General features: G+C 44.7%; 2 protein-coding genes across 3 annotated transcripts in view; both read left to right on the top strand.

Annotated features, from left to right (window-relative positions):
• Positions 1-5,341, top strand: part of Nmnat1 (nicotinamide nucleotide adenylyltransferase 1) — a 30,473-nt gene extending 25,132 nt beyond the window's left edge. Inside the window, exons 3-5 of the mRNA XM_047540378.1 lie at positions 2,032-2,215; positions 4,344-4,486; positions 4,794-5,341. Of these exons, the coding sequence (XP_047396334.1) occupies positions 2,032-2,215; positions 4,344-4,486; positions 4,794-5,194 (728 nt within the window). The 3' untranslated portion in view covers positions 5,195-5,341. The remainder of the gene's footprint in view (positions 1-2,031; positions 2,216-4,343; positions 4,487-4,793) is intronic.
• A 6,601-nt stretch (positions 5,342-11,942) lies between these two features.
• Rbp7 (retinol binding protein 7) lies at positions 11,943-19,808 on the top strand. Of its 2 annotated transcripts, none has more exons than XM_047540424.1 (4): positions 11,943-12,086; positions 17,830-18,008; positions 18,237-18,338; positions 19,575-19,808. In XM_047540424.1, exons 1-4 carry the CDS (start codon positions 12,035-12,037, stop codon positions 19,623-19,625), a joined length of 384 nt encoding a protein of 127 aa, XP_047396380.1. In that variant the 5' UTR covers positions 11,943-12,034; the 3' UTR covers positions 19,626-19,808. The 2 variants fall into 2 exon arrangements, with proteins under 2 accessions (XP_047396380.1, XP_047396371.1); XM_047540415.1 differs by lacking the exon at positions 11,943-12,086 and adding an exon at positions 12,411-12,547.
• The last annotated feature ends 6,389 nt before the right edge of the window (positions 19,809-26,197 follow it).

Below are 26,197 nucleotides of genomic sequence, written 5' to 3'. Positions count from 1 at the left end.
TTTGTTTTGTGGTGCCGGGGATAGAAGCCAGAGCCTCTCACACACTGAGCAGGTGCTCTGTCGCTGAGCCACACCCCCAGCCATCTGGCTGGGATGTGGTTTCATTCTGCTGCTTCTCTCTCCACTAGCCTCACATCCACATTATTCCAAATGCTTTTTCTAAAATAGAAATTTAATTCTATCATCCCCACATTGAAACTCTTACTTTAACTTACATAAAGCCTTCAGGATCAGGTGCAGCCTACTTATTATTCATAAAAACACATGAAAAAAGGGTAGTCATCAAGTATGAATATTATTTTACATGTATGATAATGCAGTATGAAGAAATAATTTGTGCTGGGCATGGTGGCGCATGCCTGTAATCCCAGCGGCTTGGGAGGGTGACGCAGGAAGATCACAAGTTCAAAGCCAGCCTCAGCAAATTAGTGAGGCCCTAAGAAACTTAGGGAGAACCTGTCTCAGAGTGAAAAACAAAAAGGGCTGGTAATACAGCTCAGTGGAAAGGGCCCCTGGGTTCAATCCCTGGTACAAGAAAAAAAAAAAGAGAGAGAGAAATCATTTGTTATGATTATTCACTTGTTTCCATACTTTATGGTCACCATGTATATGCTCTTTCTAAGAGACTAAATGTGTTATAAAAGAGCTTATATATAAAATTAAATGCTCAGCCCTCATTTCTCACTGGAGACAACCACTGTTAATAGTTTAAAATGCATCCTTCCAGCTGAATGTGGTGGTGCATGCCTGTAATCCCTGTGACTCAGGAGGCTGTGGCAGGAGGATCACTAATTGGAGGCCAGCCTCAACAACTTAGCAAGGCCCTAAGCAGTCTAGCAAGACCTTGTCTCAAAATAAAAAATAAAAAGGGCTAGGGGTGTAGCTTCATGGTAAAGTGCCCCTGGATTCAGTCCCCAGTACTAAAAATAAAATAAAATAAAATTCACCCTTCAGTCATTTTTCTGGAGTTTTACATGCAAATATTTGTATATACACATATATTTTATTTTGTTACATAAATCGTCATGCAATTTGCTGTTAGATACACATGGATGGATGGGTCCTCAACCTCAATAATAATTCCAGTAATCACAGAACCAAAATTAAAAATATCTATTTTGCCCCTCAGACTGAAAACAGTTTTTAAACTCAGTAACGCCCAGTATCAGAGATTGGGGAGAAGTGAGCTTTGCATATACTCTAGGAGGAAAATGCAAATTGATTAAAGCTTTCTGTGAGCTTTGCATATACTCTAGGAGGAAAATGCAAATTGATTAAAGCTTTCTGCAAGGCAATTTGGCAATATCAATCAAAATGTAAACTGTGCAGGGTTAACTTGGGAAAGATGAAAAAGTTCAGGAGTGTCAGTTTCCAGGGATGGTTACCTAACAGTGAGCACGTGCTTAACACTATAGAACTGTGCTTTTAAAATCTTTAAATGGTAAGTTTTGTGTATGTATATTTTACCACAGTTTCAATCAATTAATAAATCTGGATCACTGTTTAAAAAAAAAAAAAGAAAGGGAATCTGTGATCTTAAAAACAATATCTGGGTGCAGTGGTGCAAGCCCACCTGCCAGCTACAGGTAACTGAGGCAAGAGAATTGTAAATTCGAGGCCAGCCTCAGCAATTTAGTGAACCCCTGCCTCAAAATAAGGGGTTGAGGAGGTGACTCAGTTGTAGAACACTCCTGGGTTCAATCCCCGGTACTAAAACCAAAATCAAAAAGGGAGCTGGGGGGCTGTGGTTGTGGCTCAGCTGTAGAGCGCTTGCCTAGCATGTGTGAGGCACTGTGTTCGATCCTCAGCACTGCATATAAATAAATTAAATAAAATAAAGGTCCATCAACAACTAAAAATATATATAAATATAATTTCTTTAAAAAGGGTGGGGACTGGGGATGTAGCTCAGTGGTAGAGTGCTTGGTAAGGTTCTGGATTCAATCAACCCAGGTCCACCAAAAAAAAAAAATCACAATTTCTGTGCATGAAATTGCTTATTCCTAATTTCAAATCTAACTTTTTATCCAGGAAAATATAGAGTTATCAAAGGTATAATTTCTCCTGTTGGTGACGCATATAAGAAGAAAGGGCTCATCCCTGCCCACCACCGAATCATCATGGCAGAACTTGCCACCAAGAGTTCCAATTGGGTGGAAGTGGACACATGGGAAAGTCTTCAGAAGGAGTGGACTGAGACTGTTAAGGTGCTGAGGTAGCTAATGGTGAAATTATCATCATTTCTGTGCAAGTGGGTGGTGCTTTCTTTTTGCCCTGTTTCAATACTGCCTTGCGTCTGAATGTACAGATATTTTTTTAAATTTTAAATATTTTTTTTTAGTTGTAGGTGGACACAATACCATTATTTATTTTTATGTGGTGCTGTGAATTGAACCCACACATTGCCTCACACATGCCAGGCAAGTGCTCTGCCACTGAGCCACAACCCCAGCCCCTGAATGCACAGATTTGCAAAGCTGTCACCAGGGCTGGAAAGACATAGGCTGCACCATTCCTGTGGAAGGTCATCACAGGCTGTAGAGCACAGCACCAGAGGATGGGTGTTCCTTAGCCTCTGTGTCTGTCGCTGTGGTTTGAGATGTTCACATGTTTGGTACCCTGTAGCATCTGTCAGAAAATTGAGGCAGTCTGCCTGGCCTGTCTGAGCCCCAGGTCAGAAAGGCAGAGTTTCAGAAGGATATTCCTGTAATCTGTCTTCAGTATGAGAAAGAAACAGGTGACTTCCAGATGAGGAGCTATACATGATGCCTGCTCAGGGACATGGGAGTACCAAGATCGCTGTACTTTTGAAACTTCCACTTAAGGCTTCAGAAGCCAGAGTAAGTAACACCTAACTATTTCTTAGATTATCTCGAGGGCAAAGTAAAAAGACTTTCTGGAAAAACTTCTTCGAGTTCTGAGCCTTCTAGTTACTGACAGTATCAGGGAGGGTTCAGAGTAGGAAACAGGCCACTCCAGGTACTGGAGGGGATTTAGGTGCGCAGGCACGAGTGTTTCCAAGAGCTGGAGGAGCAGGTGCCACGGTGCATTTCAAGGTCCTGCCTTCTTGGCTGCTGTGAGAGATCAGGAAACCAATTCTGCTCCTGCTGCCACTGCTTCTACTGTTAAACTGCCTCAGGTTCCAGATGCTGGGGACTGTACAGTGGAGTGTGGAGTCAGCAGCCATGCACACACCACGAGAGGTCACTTGTCAGGCTGCTCAGCCCCAGAGTGATGACAGCCCCTGCCTCCCAGAGCTCTCTCGAGAGTCTCTTTATCAGAATCTCAGTCACAACAGAAGCTCCTCTGAGGACCTCTGGGAAGTGTGTGTAGGGCAGGACTGGGCCCTGAGCCAGCAGTTAGTGTCCAGCAAGGACTTATCAGGAGGACTCACCTTTCAGGCTTGGCCAGGAAAAGTCTCCCCTGCTCATTGTCAAAAAAAAAATTCTCCATCAGAGACCAGGCTCTGGACCCAGTCCTACCCATCGCTCTCTGGCTCCATGGTAACCTTATTACATATCAATTCAGCTATTCAGGAGGAAAGGGATTTAAGGGCACCACAACCCTCAGTGAGTCCCACAATGTGGTTCTGGCACTGGAGTTATGGTGCAGTGTGGTAAGGTGGCGGCACCCTGCTGCCCACCCAGAATACAGCTGCACACACATCCTGTTTGTGCGTCTTCCTATCAGGACGCGGGCCCTTCACCATCCAGGTCCTTATCCTTGCCATTGTGGTTCTAGATCAGTCTTCGGTGGTCAGGAGTGCAGGTCTGAACCAGACTGCCGGGTCCAGGTGCTGACTCTGCTATAAACAAGCCCAAAGACTGTGGGCAAACTAGTGGGCTCCCCTCTCAGTGGGGATGATAAGCAATTCTGAAAGGTGACAGTTATTCCACTGCTTTGTGACAACCAAAACATTCATCCAAATTGCTATCAAATGCCTCCTGTGTTCCAGGGGTTCTGCCACAGAAAGAATTGCATCGTGGCCTCCATCTTCCCATCCATTGTGGGGATAATAATATTTATGATTTGGGAGTTGAGAAGATTTCATGAGACAGTTCACACAAAGGATCTGTGTGGTGCATGGCACAAAAAATAGTTAACACTCACTCTTGCTGTAGTGGCACAGACACAGAAAATGGTGGTAGCCACCGTTTGTGTTTTCCTAGGGGTTTCCTTGTACGGTCATCTTAACTGGTGAGGCACTAGGGGTACCACTGGGGAAACACTCTGAATATCACCCCATTTAGCACCGGATCAGCGACCTAAGCCTCTCCAGAAGGACGGTATTCCAGGGGAGCAACGTGAGAAAGAGGAACATACTATTTTTTGTTATTTCATAGGCACCATCAAGAGAAGCTGGAGGCTGGCAGCTGTGATCACAAGCAGAACTCACCTGTGCCTGAAAGACCTGGACGGAAGAGGAAGTGGGTGGAACAAAGACAGGATTCCAGTCAGAAGAAATCCCTAGATCCCAAAGCAAAAGGTTCGGAAGTCTCTCAGACTGGAATAGTTGAGATTCCGGAGCTGAGCAGCCCCACTTGGGATTTCACTTTGTGTCCCATACTCGTCGGATGCCTGGAAGAGGCCCCTGTTGGCTTTATGAAGGAAGGAAAGTGAAAGGCACCTGAGCTTACTTTTCCTGCAGTGTGCTTTGGCTTTTGGGGTGTCCTGGGTCATTTTGGGGAATCCAAATCTTATAAAAACTAAACCCTTTTCCCTGAAAAACACATACACACAGTCATTTTAATGCAGAAGCAAACTCTGAAGCTCTGTGGTCTTCTTCCTCCCAGGTGTGCCACAGGTGAAGTTGCTGTGTGGGGCAGATTTTTTGGAGTCCTTCGGTGTGCCCAATTTGTGGAAGAGTGAGGACATCACCCGCATCGTGGCAGACTATGGACTCATATGTGTCACTCGGGATGGAAGTGATGCTCAGAGATTCATCTATGAGTCTGATGTGCTGTGGAGACACCAGAGCAACATTCACCTGGTGAACGAGTGGATCAACAACGACATCTCGTCCACAAAGATCCGGAGAGCCCTAAGAAGGGGCCAGAGCATTCGATACTTGGTACCAGACCTGGTCCAGGAGTACATCGAGAAGCATGATTTGTACAGCTCCGAGAGTGAGGACAGGAACGCTGGGGTTGTCCTGGCTCCTCTGCAGAGAAATGCTGCCCAAGCTAAGTCATAGAAAAGTGTGGACCACTCTTTTGGAGATTTGAAACAGACTGGTGTTAGTAACTCAGGAAAGGAATTGTTACCCTGTTTCATAAATTAAATTTTAAAAATATGATAAAAGTGAGTTGGAAATTAAAATTAGATTTGTTTTTTCTTTTTATCAGAGTGACTAAGATTAATTTTTTTTTTTTTTTTTTTTTTTTTTTTTTTTTTTTTTTTGGTGCTGGGGATCAAACCCAGGGCCTTGTGCTTGCAAGGGAAGCACTCTACCGACCGAGCTATCTCCCCAGCCCTGATTAATAAGATCTTTTTTAAAAAAATGTATAACCAGAAGAATGAGAAATTATACTCCACTAGATATGATGTATCAAAGTGCATTCTACTGTCATGTATAACTAATTAAAACAAATTTTTAAAAATTAAAAAAATATATGTAACATCATAAAAAAATGTACAAATCCCTTTATCAGAGATTAAAATTTCTTCAGGTTTTAGTGAATTACTAAAGAAACTAACTTCAAATACGAATCACACGAGAGAAATAGTGTGAAAAGCGAAAGGTCACTCAAAATTCTGATCTTAGCCGGGTGCTACTTAAGAGGCTGAGGCAGCAGGATAATTTGAGCCAAGTTCAAGACCAACCTGGGCAACATAGCCAGATCTCAAAACAAAACAAAATCAACCCCCCCAAATCCTAACTTTAGTTATGAAAGGAACTGACATTTTATGTATGCCTGTTGCTGGGCTGTCCACCAGGATGGACAAGGGAAAGAATTCCTCGTTGTATTTTAAATTTTGGGGGTTTTTGTTTTTGTATTTTCTGGTACTGGGAATTTAACCCAGGAGCTCTCTAATACTGAGCTACATTCCCAGTCCTTTTAATTAAATTAAATTGATTAATTATTTTAAAATATTTTTAGTCATAGATGGACTCAATATCTTCATTTTATTTATTTATTTTTATGTGGTGCTGAGGATTGAACCCAGTGCCTCACATATATAAGGCAAGCGCTCCACCACTGAGCCATAACCCCAGTCCCTTTATTTTATTTTTGAGACAGGGTTTCTCTAGGTTGCTGAAACTGGCCTTGAATTTGTGATCCTCCTTCCTCAGCTCTTGAGTCACTGAGACTATAGGCATGTGCCTCTACACCCGGCTCCAGAGAGAGCTTTTTATAGTTTGTGAAAATCATTGCACAATAGAAACAGGATCACAGTTAAATTCCCAATGAAAACAGAATAATTGACTTTTTTTTGTAATTTGTTTCTTACCTATACTACTCCAGATGAAGGTTTTTAATTCTTTAGAAGAAAAAAGAATACTTGGAATTGTGCAATTGTATAGTCAAGATACGAAGCTACAGATGGAAAAAGGAAAACGTTAACGAATGTTGACAAATGTACATTCTACCATGCCCAACTTCCTCTTACAGCCATCCCGCCAAAGCCTGGCACCGTGGGTTTCAGTGGGTGCCTGCTGAGTGAGTAAAGGGCCAGAATCTCAGATCATAGAGATGAGGGTCATTTCCTCCTGGCCCCCTTAACTTTTTGGAGCTTAAGGTTTGAAGCAGGCCTGAAAAATAATCATCTACAGGCAGATGAAGCCATCAAACTTGAACTTTGAGTTCTGGAAAAGCACACCTCATTCATCAAAAGCTTCTTCCCACTTCAAGTGCCCACCCTTCCGAGTGCTCATCCACGTTGACCTTAGGACCACTTGGGAAGGCAAGCAGGGGACATTCCCAGGACAACTATTGTCTAGGAAAGAATCTTACTGTTACACTATTTATGGAACAGCTACTTTGTACACAGATCCTGCCGCCAGACTTTTGTTGCAGTTCTAAGCAGCAGCAGAAAAAATAGTTAGTTTTGGGTGTCCTCCAGGACAGAACATTCTCTTTGGATAATGGAGATTAGAACAATTAATTTCACAGGGCAACAGGTAGTCTCCACTATTGGGACTTGCTTTAATCGAGAGAAAAATATACCATTGTTTATCCCCTATGAACATCTTTTCCATAATTTGCTTTTGTAAGGTGAATTTAGAGTTTAGGAAATGGGTAATGTTAGTGATTTATTTGTTTGATGTTGGTGGTTTTTATGGGTCAAATTCTGCTCCTTACATAATATAATTTGAGTGCAGCAAATAAAATTAGCAGTAAAAGTCCTTTACCGGCATCTTTGTTCAAAAAAACAGGGCACATGGGGAACATTTTTGTTGTTGACTTGTGTGTACAGCAAACCTCCTCAGTAGGAGTGGTTCTCTTTGGTGATGCAGGTGTAGGGATTGAGCCAGAGACTCCACCAGGTTTATCCCCTTATACCAAAGGATGCTTTCTTTCCTTGCCATCCTGACGATCTGACCAGAGTAAAGAGGAGCATCCCCTTCAGAGGGCTGCTGTCTCACCCCAACCTCCCGGATTCATTTCTTTAGGAACCCAGCAGTTGCTGTATTATGAAATGAGCTCCTTCAACATTTATTTCATGGTGCTGTGGAAGTTCATTCTTATGCTACTCAAGATTATTTCCACAGACCTCTATGTAAATCACCTACCATGATATCGACTCAACTGTGAGAAGGCACAAACGGTGCCCATCTCTGAAATCTGTACCTTGTTTGCCAGCCTTGCTGTTTGAACTTCATAATGCCAACACTTATTGAGTACTGTGTGTTGGGCATGTGCTACTGAGTGCCTTATATCATAAAGAAACTGAGCTTAAAAAAAAAAAAAAAAAGAGAAAAAGAATCTGAGCTAGAGGCTCACACCCGTAATCCCCATGACTCGGGAGGCTGAGGCAGGAGGATCACAAATTCAAAGCCAGCCTCAGCAAATTAGTGAAACCCTAAGCAACTTAGCAAGACCCTGTCCTGAAGTTAAAAAAAATAAAATAATAGAAAGGGCTGGAGATGTTTCTCAGTAGTTCAGCACTGCTGGGTTTAATCCCTAGTACCAAAAAATTAAAAAAATAGAACCACATCTTGGCCAAAAGTTCATGTTTTAAGTCACTAGCATCAAACAAAGGGAAAGAAAGGGCTCAGTTTTGGCCAAATAAGTTTCTTCCCTCTTTCCATGGGCTGGGGTTGTGGCTCAGTGGTAGAGCACTTGCCTAGCACATGTGAAGCACTAGGCTCCATCTCAGAACCACATAAAAATAAAGATATTGTGTCCATCTATAACTAAAAAGAAATTTTTTAAATTTCTTCCCTGTTTCCAGAGATAACTTTTGGTCCTGTCTAGAAGGAAGATCTTGGAAATGTAGAGGAAAAAAATTGCTCCCTATCCTATAGGCAAGTCCAATCTCTGACCACATCAACTGAAATTCAGTCGGCCCTACTGGATGACCCTTGCTCAGACTGGCCCAAAGCCATACCAACTAGCACAAAGGCTGCAATTATTATTAGTATTTCTATGGCTTTCATTTTTGAGTCAAGTTTTTAGAACAATAAGATTTTAAGGATAGGAAGTATGATTTTTCCATGTCCTGTTCCCATGCTCTGGAAAGCTGGTCAGAGTTCATGGTTTCATCTCCTTTAAATGGCCAGGTATATCTAAGCCTGTCAGATTCCACCAAGCGAATCAGAGTCTGCAGCTCATTCTGGGCAAGGTACTGGTACCCTGGCTTCCCAATAAAAATGGCATTTCTCCTTTGGAAAAGGTCAAAGTCACTCATTCAGTCAGTCTGAAACATTTATTAGGCTCTTGCCAGGCACTGTTGTGGGACTGGGGCTACTGTAGGAGCATAGTCTCCACCTTGCATGGAAAAGGCATCAAGTTTGTGGGTTATGATAGCTATGAAGGACGCCAGCAGGGCTGTGACGTGGAGCTGTGGATGTCAGCAGTATACTGAAGGTCATTCGGAGAAGAGGTCTCAGGTTTTATTTTGTTTTAAGGTGCCAGGGGTGGAACCCAGGGCCTCACACATGCCTGGCAAGTGCTCAGCCACTGAGCTACTTAGTGTCTCCAGCTTTTACAGGTTTTTGAAGAGATCCAAGTGCTTTTTAAAGTTCTAAACCAATGGAGAAATAAGATTTTTTTAAAAAAGCATCAAGTAAAGAACTTTATTACTAATAGTCTGGGTTAGAAGTTGTAGCTTGTGTGAGGGCCATCGTTGGTGTGGTGTCCAAGATGGCCGTAACAGTCTCTCCCATCCCAAATGCTCTCCTCACAACCTGACCTCCACCCTCCTCCCATGGAGGGATGAGTTGTCTGTTCCCTCTTTCTGTTTCCTCAGTCTGGGAATGCAGAGCCTCACGCGTTCTGGGGTTCTGGGCCAGCACTGTACCACTAGGCTATACCCCCAGCACAGCTCCCTCCCTTTGAATTCCAGGAAGGCCGGGACTCTGGTAGAAATGATGTGTGGCTTCTGAGACCAGCTCGCAGAAGGCAGTACAGTAGCTTCTTGGTTCTCCTGGACTCTTTTCTCCGGTGCTGTGAAGGAGCCCAAGCAGCCCTTAGAAAGGCCCACACAAAGCAGGACCTGGTCCTACCTCCCAGGCCCGAATGGGCTCCCTGCTAACACGCAGCCATCAGTTTGCTGGTCACGAGCCTAAGCCATTTTGGAAGAGCCTTCTCCAGCTCCCTCTCAAGTCAACTTACTCCAGCTAATGCCACATTGAATTAAGACGAACTGTCCCCAGGGAGTCTTGTCCAAATTGCACATTAGTAAATAAAGTAAATTAATGATTTTTTTGTTGTTGTTACAGGGATTGAGCCCAGAGCTTCATACATGCTAAGCCCAGGGACACTATCACTGAGCTACACCCCTGCCAATTTCTATTATTTTTAGGCAATTTTTTTTGGGGGGGTGGGGAGTGAAGGGGGCAATAACTTAAACACTAATTCCAGTCTGGACTTTGGAGTAGCCTACCTAAGGGAAAATTTGAATCTGTTAAACAAACACACTCCCAGGTTCACTTTGGGTTTAGAACTTTTGATAGATTAACTCTACCTAGTGGATTAAAGTGGTCCAGTGGTTACACAGCCCCTGGGACAAGCACTCATACCAGTTTGCAAGGGACTTAGGTAGTTTCAGCAGGAAAAGTTCCGTGTCCCAGGCACTCCTTTAGTTTCAGAGAAACCAGGACAGGTCATCAACCTAACTGCCCCTAAGCAAGCAGCTCATTCTACCTTCATGAGGAGGAAGCAGATTGTGGACAGAAGCTGCAGGTGTCTGGAGACAATTCTTCTGGTTGGAGAGTGTAATTGGAAAAGACCATTCCCCTAACAGTGACTCTGGAACTACAAGCCAAAGGAGCTAACTATGCACAAATCAAGCAAGACCATCCTGGAAGAAGGAAAGGGTTAGATTCCCACAAGAACAGCCACAACAAAACTGCAATGACCGGAGCTACCGAGTTTTGAGAGATACAAGGTAATGCCGTTGGAGAAATAGCCACAGGCTGATCAGGGAGGGCTTTGTGAACCCAACCCTGGGAGAGAGTACACATTTCCCTCTAAGGCCTAGGGATGTGGTTCAAAGGTAGGCCCCTGTATAGTGTATGCAGGGTCCTAGGTTCATCCCCAGCATGGCAGAAAAAATAAAAGAAAATGAGGACCACACTCCTGAAGAATGGAAGCAGGGAGTGAAAACGTCTGAATTGCATTTCTCTTTTTCTGGTACTAGGGATGGAACCCTGGAGCATGCTAAACAAGTGCTCTGCCACCAAGTTACGCACCCCTGCCCGAACTACTTTCCTTAAAAGTTCACCCTGGCTGCAGTATGGAGAATGGTTGGAAGGACTCCCAGAGGAAACAACAAATCAGACATTCTAGAACACCTCTGTAGTGGTCTAGGCAGCTCAGGTTGAGATGGCAGAACCAACAGGACTTGACAGATTCGATTTGGGTGCGTAGGGAGGGGAGAATTCCTGGTTCTTGGCTTGAGCAACCAGGTGACTAATGGCAGAGTTTATGGAGATGAGAGGAGTTGGAGACATTTTTGTTCTTAAAATTTCTGTCTTGTATGTATCAATTTCCAGATGTCTTTAAGATATTTATTCAAGGGGCTGGAGTTGTGGCTGAGTGGTAGAGCCCTGGGTTCGATACTCAGCACCAAATATAAATAAATAAATAAATAAAATAAAAAATGCATTGGCAGGTAAAAAAAAAAAAAAAAAAAAAAGATATTTATTCAAGTGGAAACAGTAGGAGGGGCCAGGTGGCCCATGAGCTCAGGAGTCCATCTACCTGGGTTTGAATCATTCTTTTCCACCAACTGTATGACCTTCAGCAAATTACTTAACTTCTCTCAGTTTTGTCTCTGTCAACTCGCGATAATAAAGCGACTATTGGAGAAGTAGAATTTTGTGACAAATACACAAAGTAAGCTGTCAATAGGGACTGGAGCTCACCGGGAAGGTCAGAAATGCACGTATAAGGGCTGGGGTTGGAGATCCGTGGTAGAGCACTTGCGTAGCACATGTAAGGAAGGCGCTATCAGCACCACAGAAAAGTAAATAAATTTTAAAAAATAAAGGTATTGTGTCCATCTACAACTAAAAAGTATTTTTTAAAAAAGAAATGTGCATATTGATCTTGGCACCAACATGTATGGTGGTGTCTGGGGCGAATGAGGTTAGCCCATATTGCCACCCCTTCTCCCTTCTCTGCTGCAGTGGCTAAATACGGGAGGCTGATTCCCCCAGGCTCCCTTGAGGTTAGAAGTGGCATGTGACAGTTTTGGCTCATAAGATGTAAACATGACTCTGCTGGGGAGGTTTCTGCCACAGGGACAATGGCCAGCGGTGCTTCGGGTCTTCCCACCTTAGTATGGCTGTCCTGGCTAGAAACCCAACAGCCAACTCCTGACAGTGAGGTGACAAGCAGGTATTAAGGGCCTCCCAATCACAAAGATGCTGCTTCCTTGTTATGGAGATGCGAGATCACCTCAGGCTGGACTGGTTGGTAAGAAAAATAAGTCCCTGTTTACTGAGATTACCATTTATGGAGCTGGTTTATAGATACATAGGTATTTGCAGTTGACACCGTATTTAGTGTCATGAGTTTGAAGACCATCCTTGGTCATTAACATGTAGGCAGAGAAGAAAAGGGCGGCGGGGAACACGGTCTGGTTTCGCCTGTGTTTAGAGGAAAGGGAGAGGAGGGAGCCCCCAAAAAACCGAGTTGCCAAGGGCGGTGGGCAGTGGCTAGCGCGCGGGCGAAGGAGGCGGGAAACCGCAGGGTGCAGCCCGGCGGTCCCGCCCCTCCCCCGCCCCGCCCCGGCCCCGCCCCTTTTAGAGGGTAAGATGGGCGCAGCCGGCCGCCTGCAGGTGTCGGCCGCGGACCCCCGACCATGCCAGCCGACCTGAGTGGCACCTGGAACCTGCTCAGCAGCGACAACTTCGAGGGCTACATGCTGGCCCTAGGTAGGACGGGAGGGACCCGCGCCACGAAGGGGACGCTGGAGGGGGCTCTGGCCACTGGTCTTGAGGTCAGGGCGAAGGTGGCCGGGCCTGTCCTGTCTGTCGCCCGATCTCCGTCCATCCCCGCGCCTTTCTGTCCATCCATCGCCTGTTCCCCTGTCCCCCTTTCCCCCCGTCCGGCTACCCGTCCTTTGGTCTTCCCGCCTGTCTCTCGAGGACCCTCGTCCGCCGGCCCCAGGGTCCCTCCGAGCCCCGTGTGTGTGTCTCCCCGCCCCGCGGACGCCTCTTGGAACACTCGGGGGCTGGACGAGGGTCCGGCGGGAAAGGCGAGGCCCTGGGCACGAAGCCCCCGCCCGGTCACCAGGCCCACAGCCGCGTTCAGCACGGGACTGGGGTCTGCGGGCCGCACGGAGGACGAGCGGTCGGCAGGTGCTAGGGGCCCGCAGGGTCCGAGGGCCGCGGGAAACTCGGACCGCTTCTGACGCCGCTCCCTTGCGGGCTCCAGCGGGAAAAGGACCCCGGAGCGCTTGGAGGCCACTTGCCGCCCGCCACGTGGTCAGTGGACGCAATTCCCGGCCCGAGGACGAGCCGCGGTGTCTGCAGGGCCGTTTCCGCGGTGGCAATTGCAGACTAGCACCAAGGGGACAACTGGTTTGCAGGTGCGGCAAGAGGGCTGAGCCGATGGTCCCCGGCCAGGGGTGTGAGAGGCCCGGCGGGGCGTCGATCGGTGTCCTCGCTTCCCGAAGGACCGTGTGCGTTTGTTTCCAAGCTGGTAGAGCGCCGCCCTTGGGCACTGATTGTCCTGTCCTTAGTGTCATTCTTCAGATTTGGCGGTTTCAGCACCTACTGTGTGCCTAGCGCTTTCACCTACATGACCCCGTTCCGTGTCATCTACCCCCCCTCACCCCGGACTGGGGTTGAACCCAGGGCCTCCAGCATGGTAAGCAAGCGCTCTTCCACCGAGTTACATCCCCAGCTATCTGTGGCACTTTTTTATTTTTTTAAGATTTTTTTTTGTGGGAGGAGTGTGCACTGGGGATTGAATTTAGTGGCACTTTTTATTTATTTTTATTTTTAGACAGGGTCTCGCTTCGTTGCTGAGGCTGGCTTTAAACTTGTGATCCTCCTGCCTCAGCCTTCTGAGTCACTGGGATTACAGATATGCGCCACCATATCTGCTGTCTGTGGCACTTTTAAGAATGACCCAGAGCTGTGGCGAGAGCCAGGCAGGGAGTATGTGGGTCTGGGGACTGCTCTGGCTCCACCTCCTGCTCAATTGACACCAGGCCTCAGTTCCCCCAACTGTAAATGAGAGGGAGCATCTAGCATAGTTTTTTCCTTAAAAAAAAAAAAAAAAAAAAAGCGGGGCACACTGACTCCGGTGGCTGAGGCAGGAGAATCTCCAGTTCAAAGCCAGCCTCAGCAAAAGCAAGGCACTAAGCAACTCAGTAAGACCCTGTCTCTAAATAAAATAAAAATAGGGCTGGGGATGTGGCTCAGTGGCCAAGTGCCCCTGAGTTCAATTTCTGGTAGCTTAGTGGTAGAGCACTTGCATAGCATGCTAGAGGCCCTGGGTTCAACCTCCAGTAGCCAGGGGGCTGGTAGGTGGGGTGTACTGGGAATTGAACCAGGAGGACTATCACTGAGCTACAGTCCCAACCTTTTTTTTTTTTTTTTTTTTTTTTTCCATTTTGAAACAGGGTCTCACTAAATTGCCAAAGCTCGTTTTGAACTTTCACTCCTTCTACTTCAGCCACTTGAGTATTTGGGATTAGAGGTATATGCTACCAAACCCAGCCAGATCTGATAGTCTAAGTATATCCAAAGTACAAACAAGAGTCTCTTAGCATTTTACACAATAGATGAAACCTATTGCCAATTCCCAACAACCTGGAGATGGAAATGATTAGGCAGACCTTGTTATTTGTTTGGCAAACACTCACCTCTGCCTTCCATGTACACAGAATGGATTCTACAGTTCATCTCTTTTCCCTGGGGTGAATAAGGGACTTGAGACCAGATGAGTCTGTGGTCTTTTTATGTAAAGACCATCAGGGGCTGCTTTTCAGGTGATTTAGGATAAAAATTAAAATTTTAAAAATAAGTTCATTATATTTTTTTAGATATTTTTAGTTGTTGATGGATCTTTTTATTTTGTTTATAGTTTTTTTTGTCAATGGATCTTTTATTTATTTATAGTTTTTTTTTTTGTTTTTTTTTTTTTTTTGTACTGTGTATTGAACTCAGTGGCACTCAACCACTGAGCCACATCCCCAGCCCTATTTTGTAATTTATTTAGAGACCGGGTCTCACAGAGTTGCTTAGCACCTCACTTTTGTTGAGGCTGGCTTTGAACTCATGATCCTCCTACCTCATCCTCCCAAGTAGCTGGGATTACAGGCACCTGACTATTTTACTTATTTATATGTGGTGCTGAGTATTGAACCCAGGGCCTCACACATGCCAGGCAAGCAATCTGCCACTGATCCACAACTCCAGCCCACAAATTAACATTTAAGAAGCACACTGCTCTTATTTATCGAGTTGTCAATGGGACAGCTGGTAGAATGGAAGTACCTAATGTCCTTACTTATGTATATTCTAATGCCAACATAAGCAGAAGTAGTCAAACTTTTCATGAGAACATCTGCTTCTGAAGATGGCAAACAAATGTACTTGTACTAACCCTCCCACTGAAGACAGCTGAATTAAGCTCGATCAGATATGGAACACACACTTCTTAGGGACCATAGGAGAGAGACCAAAATAATAATCACCAGGCTGAGGTCTGGGAGAGAATTAGACTCCAGCAGGTGAACCCAGCACTTAGTGTGGCTCTCACCTGCAGGGTGTTTGCAAGACTAAGCCAGAATTTGGGGAGCATCATGGGATCAGGGACAAAAGCTGGAGTCCTGAGTCAGCCAAGGGTAGAGTCCCTGTAATTGCCCCACTTTGGGCTGTGACTTGGGAAAGCTGCACCTGAGGAGTCAAAGAGGACCTGGAATAAATAGTTCTTGAACAGACTGGAGCTTGGCTTTGGTTATCTTGGTCATCCAGAAAAGTCTCAAGCTCTGAGTTAAGGTGCTTCCAGGTAGGGTTCTCAGATAGCTAATAAAATAAGAAAAACAAACAGGAAACTGCTCTTTAAAGGAGTTAAAAACTCTCCAAGACCTTAAATTGTTTCCACAAATAACTTCTCAAATACAGTGTTCATTAAACAAAGTTAATCAAATACATTGGGAGATAAGATCTAGGAGTAAGACCCAATAGAAAAAACAAACAGGTCAGGCACTGAGGCATGCACCTGTAATCCCAGCTACTTGAGAGGCTGGAGTAGGAGGATTACAAATTCAAGGCCAGTCTCAGCAACTTAGTGAGACCCTGTCTCAAAATAAAAAACAAAAAGGGACTGGGGATGTGGCTCAGTGGTATAGCATCCTGGGTTCTATTCCCAGTACCACAAAGATAAACAAATCAAAAATGTAATGGCATTTGCAGGGAAATGGATGAAATTGGAGAATATCATGCTAAGTGAGATAAGCCAATCTCAAAAAACCAAAGGACGAATGATATCGCTAATAAGTGGATGGTGACACATAATGGGGGGTGGGAGGGGTTAGTGTTAGGGTTAGAGTTAGGGTTAGGGAGGGGGGCAAGAATGGAGGAAGGAAGGACTGTATAGAGGGAAAAGAGGGGTGGGGGGGGAAATAACAGAATGAATCAAACAACATTACCCTATGTAAATTCATGATTACACAAATGGTATGCCTTTATGCCATGTACAAACAGAGAAACAACATGTATCCCATTTGTTTACAATAAAAAAAAAAATAAGACCCTCCCATCTCAAAAATTCAAAAATAATAGAATTGTTTTGCGTTTCACTTACATAGTAGTATTGAATGAAAGTCAGCAATAGATATTTTTAATTTGGCTTGATTGTATTAGTAATAGGATAAATATTTTAAGGGTTCACTCTCAATGCCTAAACATGATTGAAACAAATAAATCTGGATCATTTGCATCTCAAGCTAAAAGCTGGAGTTCTAGGGAAAAAAATATAAGCAAAAAACCCAAGAAAAACAAAAAGTATTTTTCAAGGACATTTATTTATACTCATCATGCACAGAAATGAATGAGGTTAATAAGTTGCCAAAGAAGCCTCGCTTAAAGGGCTGGGGAGATAGCTCAGTTGGTAGAGTGCTAGATAGAAACACATGGAAGTGGGATCCACCCTCAGATCAAACTACCTACAACAGGGCACTTGTCTCTGAAATGATTCTTGGGACTTTCTTTTACATTATAGGGTAATTCCCACGGGAGAGAACCATGTGACTTTGGCTCATGGCAATGTCCAAGATAGGACTAGGCATCTGAGTTGTGGTTGCCAGCCACTTAGATCATGTCAACTACTCTAAACAATCCATGGCTCCCATCTCACTGGGTCGAACTCTGGGTCAAAGTCTCACTAAGTTGCAGAGGTTGACCTTGAATTTGCATTCCTCCTGCCTCAGCCTCCTGAGTCACTGGTATTACAGGCATGTGACACTGTGCACTACATACATGAGTGCAGCAGGTTTGTATTTGTTTTGTTTCTTCATCTGTTTGGCGTGAAGATTGAACCTTGGCCCTTGCGCATGTGCTCTGCCACTGAATCCCTCCAACACCTTCCGTGCTGGGGCCTGAACCCAGAGTCTCAAATATGCTAGGCAAGGGACCAACCACGGAGTGATATCCCGACTCTAGTGCTGTCTTAATTTGAAGTATTAAATACACAGAGCAGGGGCTGGGGCTGGGGCTCAGTGGTAGAGCACTTGCCTGGCATGTGTGAGGCGCTGGGTTCGATCCCCAGCACCACATATACACAAATAAATAAATAAAGGTCCATTGACAACTAAAAAAATATTTAAAATAAATAAATACATGGAGCAGAGGACACAATTGTTGGGATTGAGGCTAGTTGGGGGCCTGAGCCCTATACCCTTGGTTTCCTTGTCCCCTTGAGAGCTCCTGGTGAGATTCACAGAACTGCTTCTGCCACATCCAACCTCAGATTACCTAAGACACAGCCTGACTAATGACCCTCCTGAAAGTCCTTCAAACTTTTCTCCTGAGTCTGTGGTCGCTTTCCCTATAGATCATTTTTGGCAGAAGAAGACATTGAAGTTGTAAAAGACACTCTAACAATTATAGGCAACAATTTGGGAGACTGCTACCAAATTCTTATTTTTTGCATCTCACGCAAATGTTCAGACTTTAAAAAAACAAACAAACATATTTTTCAGGTATTGACTTTGCCACTCGTAAGATAGCCAAATTGCTAAAGCCACAGAAAGTGATTGAACAAAATGGGGACTCCTTTACCATCCATACATTCAGTAGCCTAAGGAACTACCTTGTCAAATTCAGAGTCGGAGAAGAATTTGATGAAGATAACAAAGGACTGGATAACAGAAGATGCAAGGTAAGTAGCTGTGGGTGCAGCTCAGTTGTAGAGGGCCTGCTTAGCATGGCTGAGGCCCTGGGTTTGACCTCTAGCAGCCCTCCTCAAAAAAAAAAAAAAAACAAGGTCAAAGTTAAAGTAATAATATAGACTCTTGATTTTGCAAGGTTAATGTGGCGCACAGTCTACTTAGTAATATTTGAGGATCCTGCCAGAACAAACCAACATTTTCTTTCCTCTCTCACACAGAGCTTGGTTACCTGGGATAATGACAAACTCACTTGTGTGCAGAAGGGGGAGAAGAAGAACCGAGGTTGGACCCATTGGATCGAAGGAGACAAGCTTCACCTGGTATCTCCCATATTTTGCCCATAGTTTTAATGAAATGATGCAATATTAAAGGAAATGTTAAACAGGAAGCCTTGACTGGTAATCCTACTCTCCCAACTAAACTGTTTTTTTTTTTTTTTTTTTTTTTTTTTGGGGTGCTGGGGATACGAACCCAGGGCCTTGTGCTTGCAAGGCAAGCACTCTACCGACTGAGCTATCTCCCCAGCCCAACTAAACTGTTTTTGAATTTACAAATTACCTTCCTTCTCTACCAGAATATTCTGCCTTTTTATTTAATAGAAACCTTTTCCAGGTCTCTACATTGTTACATTGAATTAACCATATACTTATGGAACATATTTAGTGGTCATAACCAAGATCATTTTGTCCTTTTAAATCAAAAACACTCCAGAGAATATGAATTCAAAATGTTAAGCTTACTCAGTTTAATTCAAAATATTAAGCTTACTAAGTTTCACACTCCACATTGATCACTTTTGTTAACTTTACTGTTATTAACATTTATATAGACCTTCTAGGCAAGTTTCAAGGGACTCTCAAATAGCTTTATAAATGTTAATTAGGCTTTCTAAGGTCTCAAAAAGTTAATCTCCCTAACCAATAGGCAGGGAGATTTAGACAGATTAAAGTGATTTGTCCAAAGTCTCTCAACAAGTGGGGTAACAGTAGAACCCACACACCCTGTATTGTTGTCACAAATAACCAAACTGACAGCCACATGTGCTATTTAAAGACCACCTCCAGGTACCCCTGAAGAGGGGAAGGAAGCTCTGGCCCCTCACCCATGCATGTTTTATGCATCTCTTCCACCTGGCTGTTCCTGAGTTGCATCCTTTATCACAAACACATAATCACAAGTAAAGCACTCTTCTGAGTTCTGTGAGCCATTTTACCCAAGTATTGAACCAGAGGAGGGGATCATGGGAATCCCCAGCTCAGAGCTGGTCAGCTAGAAGCACAGGTGGCCCTGAACTCAGGTCTGAAGTGGGGGCAGTCCTGCCAGACTGAGCCCTTAACTTGTGGGGTCTGTGCTGACTGTGGGAGTTAGCATCAGAACTGAACTGGATTGTTGAACATGTAGGTGGTGTCCAAGAGTGAAGAAGTAGGGTTGGAAAGACGCCACACATTTGGTGTCAGGAGGAAAGAACCCTGCTTATTTGGTGTCAGAAGTGTTGAGAGTCAAAACAGACTGTATGCCAACTACTTCTCTTCTTCTTCCCTTCTTCCCTGTCTCAGGAAATGTTCTGTGAAGGTCAAGTGTGCAAACAGACTTTCCAGAGAGCCTGACTGTACTCAGCAGCAGAGCCCTCCTACAGCTGCAGCTCAATGCTGCAGTGACACTGCAGAGTGAATGGAGGTTCATCTGGCCTAGGAAGGGACCTTGTGGCTGCTGGAGAGACAGCACACAGCCTGTACACCAGAAGTGATTTGGATCATGGGAAAGCTGTTCGGCTTCAATAAACCTCTCAAAGTGACTCTGATATTGTTCTTTTAAAGTTGGCAAGGCCTATTATTTTAAGAAGTACTTGAAAGCTGTCTTGGTGCACAAGGCACCCGCCAGTGGTGCGCGCTGGATGTTACGGCTTCGATCTATGGGTTTAGGGGCACAAAATTCAGTTCACAACACTAAAGATATGGAGGAATGAGTCAGCCATAGAACCAAGTAAAGATTTAGGGTCACAATGGGCAGAACAGGGCAATAGGGTGCAAGTCCCTGAAGCCTAAGCTTCAAAATATTGTTTATTTCAGGTACTGGGTATTGAACCCTGGAGCGCTCTACCACTGAGCTAGATCCCCAGCCCTTTTTATTCAAGACAGGGTCTCCCCAAGTTGGTGGGGGACTGATCTCAAACTTCTGATCCTCCTGCTTCAGACTCCTAAGAGGCTGAGATCACAGGTGTGCACCACTGTGCCCAGCCTAAACCTTGCACCCTATCCCTGGAAATAACCAAATAGGAATTTTTTTCTTTTTGTACCAAGGACTGAACCCAGCTGTGCTTAACCACTGAACCACATCCCCAGCCCTTTTTATTTTTCATTTTGAGACAGGATCTCTTTAAGTTGCTTAAGCCCTCGCTAAATTGCTGAGACTGACCTTGGACTTGTGGTCTTCCTGCTTCAGCCTCCAAAGCCACTGGGATCACTGGGATTACAGGCATGCGCCTGACCAAACCGTTTCTTTATTTAAAAAAAAAAAAAAAAAAAAAAAAAAAAGGCCCGCATCCCAGCAGCCCACACCACAAAGGAGAGGCTTGTTATGATTTCAGCCTTCATCCTTCCCTGCACACAGCTCTTGCTTTCAGGCATTTTAAATTTATTTTTGTTCTTTAATTAAATTAAATTTCCTTTTTGTTTTTGCGATGTTGGAGGTCGAATTAGGCATTTTTTTTTAAAGGTTTATGAGTGCTGGAAATGAAGCAGAAAAACGTGGCTTTGTAACTGCAGCAGCCTCTCCCTCCACTCCAAGGTCAAGGCGGGCGCGCAGCTTCCGGGACGCCTGAGCTCGGGTTCTGCAGGGCGGAGGGAGCACTCGCGGCTGCGCGGGATCTGGGCGGGGGGCGGCGGGCGCCGCGTTCTGCGCAGCAGGGACCCCGGGGCTACTTCGGTCCCTAAGTTAGGGCTGGGCCAGCTGCGCGCCCTCGCGTCCTGGAGAGACGCAATGACTGGGGGCGGCGGGGAAAAGTATGAAATAAGACGCCGGCTCTGCCTGCCTGGGGACAGAGGAGGGCGTCTGGAAGGGACCCCGGGAGAAGTCCGTGCCCCAGACCCGGGGAGGGGCTGCCGAGCCAGCCGAGGCCAGGGGCCTCCCAGAGCCATCGCTGCTAGCAGAGGGTGACCAGGGACCCTGTGTGGGAACGAACCCCCGGGGCAGGAGGGAGCGTTCTTTTTTTTTTTTTTTTTTGTTTTTGTTTTTGTTTTTGTTTTTGCTTTTTGTACTGGGGATTGAACCCTGGGGTCCTCTGCCACTGGTTGCATCCCCAGCCCTTTTTACTTTCTATTTTGAGACAGGATCTTGCTAAGTTCCCCGGGCTGGCCTCTGACTTGCGATGCTCCTGCCTCAGCCTCCTGCATGCACCGCCACACCTGGCTATTTTTAGTTTTTGTACTTTTGAAATTGTGGTAAAAATACATATACTACGGTCCGGGGCTGCGGTTCTGTGGTGGAGCTCTTGCCTACACGCATGAGGACTTGGGATGGAGCCCCAGCACCACCGAACAAATCCTAAATTCACCACCTTAATCATCCTAAAGAAGACAGGCCTGTCCTGGCAAGTACAGTCACATGCTGCGCAGTCGCCATCATCTCAGAAGGGTTTCATCTTTCCAGACAGAAATTCTGACTCTATTAAACATGATTTCCGGGGTTCCTTTCCCCCAGGTCCCAGAATCACCATTCTACTGGTTGCTTCTATTAATGCGGCCACTCTAGGTGTCTCGGCTAAGTGAAATCACACAGTATTCGTCCTTTTGTGTCTGGCTTACTTCACTTAGCAGAAATCTCTAAAGTTCAGCCGTGTTGATCCTCATGCTTTAGCTTCCAGAGTCTCTGGGATTAAGGGTGTGTACCTCTGCACGCGGCGCGGCCCACCTTAGCTTTTTAAAATTAAGAGCAGTCAAGATGGTTGTCTCTTTCTACCCCTGTTGTGTGGAGTAATCAAGGGCATTTGGGGGAAGCTGAGCTAGGAATATGGTGCTCTGAGGATCTTTCTGACACCACAAGTGCAGCTTTTTCCACACTAACTACCGATTCTCCGATCTTCAGACACCAACTGTGCGTCCAGCAACTTAATTCAATTACTACAGTTTATCCTGAGTGAGCATCACATCCCTCAAGTTAAAGGACTCAGGGTAGAAGAAACAAAGATAGTCAAAAAAGAGACACGGGGAGGGAAAAGAGACTGTAGCTTTAAATCTAAAAGCTTCAAGGTTAGGACTTCCTCCTCAGACCTGTTTTTCCTCCAGGCCTGTGACTCCCACTTTTTGGAGAAATCTACAAACCTTAGAGTTATTGTTAATTCACTCATCTATGAAAATCGCCTTCTTTTGATTAAAATTGTGTACACTATTAATGTGCAAATCTGTCAAATAAAGGAGACAATATCAACCTGAAGATCCTGGGGAAGACCAAGTGACCATGAACATCCTGTGAGCCAGGATCACAGAGCCAAGTTCACCAGGCTCCTCATGCCAACGCCTCACAAAGTTTCCCTTATTATTGTTATTTATTTATTTTCGTGTGATGCTAGGGACCAACCCAAGGCTTCATGCATGTCAGGCAAGTACTCTACCATTAACCACATCCCCAATCCAAAAAGTTTCCTGTGGAAGGAGACCTCAGGGGCTGGAGTTGTGGCTCAGTGATAGAGCATTCACCTAGCACGTGTGAGGTACTGGGTTCAATCCTCAGCACCACATATAAATAAAATTTAAATAAAGGTATTTGTCCATCTACAACTAAAAAGATCTTTTTTTAAAAAAGCATGTCTTAGAAGTGGGCGAATAGCTCACCCTGTAGAGCGCTCACCAAGTGTGTGCACGGGACCAGATTTGAATCCCCAGCACCTCAGAAGAAAGCAAAGAGTGAAAAAAAAAAAAAAAAAAATCATGTCTCACTCTGGAGATAGCACACTTCTGCTCTGAGAATGTACATCTTCACCTGTCAGTATTATTATTATTATTATTATTGTTATTTTGTACTGGGAATTGAATCCAGTGCTTAACCACTGAGCCACATCCCCAGCCCCTTTTAAAATATTTTATTTAGTGATAGGGTCTCACTGAGTTGCTTAGGGCCTTGCTAAGTTGCTGAGGCTGGCTTTGAACTCACAATCCTCCGGCCTCAGCCTCTCTAGTTGCTGGGATTACAGGTGTGTGTCACTGTATCCACCTTCACCTGTGATTTTTCTATTAAAATTCTTCCTCTTTGCTAAAACCTGACATATCCTTAAATTCTTTTGTGCAATGTGTTAAGAGCCTTGAAGTTCCAAGTACAGGTCTTTTCTGCCTCTGGAGAGACCTCCTCAGTACCCCTTAAGGTGACAGTCCCTCAAGTCTACTCTCCCTTCAGATTCCAACTGCAAACTGGGTGTGTAGCTGTGATTCGCTTCATACTTTCAATATGGGCTTTGCTACTAAAACTGACCTGTTTTTTTCACCTCTCTGATCCTCTCCTCCCTGATCTTCTTCTCCCTGATCCCCTCTTTCCTAATCTCCCCTCTCTAATTTCAGGAAACAGATTCCTTTGGATCACCTCTTTAAAACCCCCCTGCTGGGCTGTGGCTGTGGCTCAGTAGTAGAGCGCTTTCCTAGCATGTGTGAGGCACTGGGTTTGATCCTCGGCCCCACATGAAAATAAATAAAATAAAGGTCTCATGTCCATCTACAACAGCAAAAAATTAAAAATAAAATAAAATAAAATAATAAAAATAAAACCCCCTGCCCCCATTGATGGGGAGAATCACAGCCTCTGGGACAGGAGTCCCCTGTGTTTCTCCTTTGCTAACAAAGCAATAAAAACTTTTTCCTTTTTCTCAAAACCTTGTCTTCATTATTGGATTGGCAACAGGGACAGGAACTTAGCTTTTGGTAAGAGGTTCCAGACTACCTACAGTTCTGTCCAGTCAACTATAAGTTCAGGGGTTCTCCCCCTTAGGTTCAGTATTTGGTAGAATAACTTGCAGAACTCGGGAAAACACTTTGCTTAAGTTTGATGGTTAATGACCAAAGATAGAGCTCAGGCACTGTCAAATGACATGCACAGAACAAGGTTTGGGTCGGGGCGCTGAGTTTCCCTGCCCTCTCCAGCTGGCATCGTCCCCCTACACTTAGATGTGCTCACTGATCTAGAAACTCTCTAAACCCCATGTTCAAGAATGTTTATAAAACGGGCTGGGGAGATAGCTCAGCTGGTAGAGTGCTTGCCTTGCAAGCACAAGACCCTGAGTTCCCCTGAGTTCCCCTGAGTTCCCCTGAGTAAGATCCCCAGTACCGCAAAAAAAAAAAAAAAAAAAAAAAAAAAGAATATTTATAAAGCTCAATCTCCAGCCCCCCTTTCCTCCAGAAGGTCAGGGTGAGGCTGAGTTTCCATCCTCTAATTGAATGTTGGTCTTTCTCATGAGCAGCTTCCATCCTGAATCATCTCAGTAACATTGACACTGGTATGTTCTAAAGGGGCTTAGTATGAATAATGAAAGACACTTCAATGGCTCAGGAAATTCCAAGAGCTCGGTGCCAAAATCAGGGACAAAAACCAATTACATTCATTTTTATTTATCGTATTTATTTGAGAAGGTGTTGAACCCCTGGGCTCAAGTGATGGTCCCACCTGAATCCCCTTGTCCTGGTGGCTAATCCTTTATGAATTGACCTTTGCAGAGATTTTTCCCTTCCTTTTGCTCAGCATTCTAGATTTAAAAAAAGAAAAAAGAAAAAAAAAAAAGTCACACTTAAATGATCAAGATGTTAACTGTCAAATAGTCTTTGTTTTGATTTACAAAACCCAGAACACTTGCTGACCTTTGGATTATATCAGAATACGTTAGATGATGCTTAGTTTGCAGAAAATTAATGTCTAAAGAGTTACACGAACCAGGGGCTGGGGTTGTGGCTCAGTGGCAGAGTGCTTGCCTAGCACATGCGAGGCACTGGGTTGGATCCTCTGCACCACAGAAAAATAAATATATTTTAAAAAGTTATTGTGTCCATCTACAACTAAAAAACAAAAAACAAAAACTTTCCTGTACCTGGGTTTCCCAAGATGACCCTCTCCCATCTTCTCAGGTCACTTAAGCTTGAATAAATCTGAATTCCTTCCTACCAACTCTCATCTCCTGTATATTGGTTTTGAGTGGTGAGCAGACAGGCTTGGGTTTGGTAACATCCTGAGTAGCCAGTGACAGGAATTGTGCTCCCAAGTCCAGCTTCTATTGTTAATTAATTAATTAATTTGCAGTGCTGGGGGTCAATCAGAGGGCCTTGCACATGCTAGGCAAGAGCTCTCCCACTGAACTATACCCCCAGCCCAAATAGATATATTTTTTGTTATACTTGTGGCAGTAACTGATGTCCAAATGGAGTCACTAATGTCAAACTGTAACACAATGGAGCCAGAAGGTCATGAAGAAGGAGCCTGCCAAATGCACACAGGGCGGTAAGAAGACCTATCACAAGGAATCCCTGCATGGAGGCCCATGATGAGAACCACCCAAGGAATTCCCTAAAAATGCAGTATTCTAGGAGTTTAGGATACAGCTCAGTGGTGCAGCCCTGGCCTAATACATGAGGCCCTGTGTTTGATTCCCACTATTTGAAAGACAGAAAAAAAAAAAAGTCTCCTGCAACAATGTTCTTTATTTCCAAACAACTTATGCTGGGCTGGGGCTGTGGCTCAGTGGTAGAGCACTTGCCTGGCATGTATGAGGCCCTGGGCTTGATCCTCAGCACTGCATATAAATAAGTGAATAAAATAAAAGTCCACTGAAAACTAAAAGCAAACAAACAAACAACAAAAAATAAACCCCAGCTTATGCAGACATCCCCCTTTTATCTTTAGAAGCTTCCCCATGCTTCAACCTCCTCAGATGCACCTATGGTTCACCAAGGAATGCCTGTCCCAGGTCACAATCCCTTGCTCTTCCTGAATAATTCTTTGGAGTATCTGGCTCTCTCTGTTACTATCTTAGGTTGACAAACTTTGCAACTTTACCTAATGTTTGGAAAGACATGTCAAAATTATTCAGTAGAATAATTGAGAAAACAATGAGCTGTGGTTGTGGCTCAGTGGTAGAGCGCTTGCCTCGCATGTGTGAGGCACTGGGTTTGATCCTCAGCACCACATATAAATAAATAAAATAAATAAA

This window comes from Sciurus carolinensis, chromosome 1 (assembly GCF_902686445.1).
Source record: "Sciurus carolinensis chromosome 1, mSciCar1.2, whole genome shotgun sequence".
Lineage (NCBI taxonomy): Eukaryota > Metazoa > Chordata > Mammalia > Rodentia > Sciuridae > Sciurus > Sciurus carolinensis.
This window is presented reverse-complemented; position numbering and strand designations above follow the sequence as displayed.

Bases quoted from the DNA above. Each gene is read 5' to 3' on its own strand.
- Rbp7 (XM_047540415.1), top strand. From the start codon at position 12,475: ATGCCAGCCGACCTGAGTGGCACCTGGAACCTGCTCAGCAGCGACAAC. The intron at 12,548-17,829 runs GTAGGACGGGAG...CATATTTTTCAG, and splicing joins GGGCTACATGCTGGCCCTAG to GTATTGACTTTGCCACTCGT. The intron at 18,009-18,236 runs GTAAGTAGCTGT...TCTCTCACACAG, and splicing joins TGGATAACAGAAGATGCAAG to AGCTTGGTTACCTGGGATAA.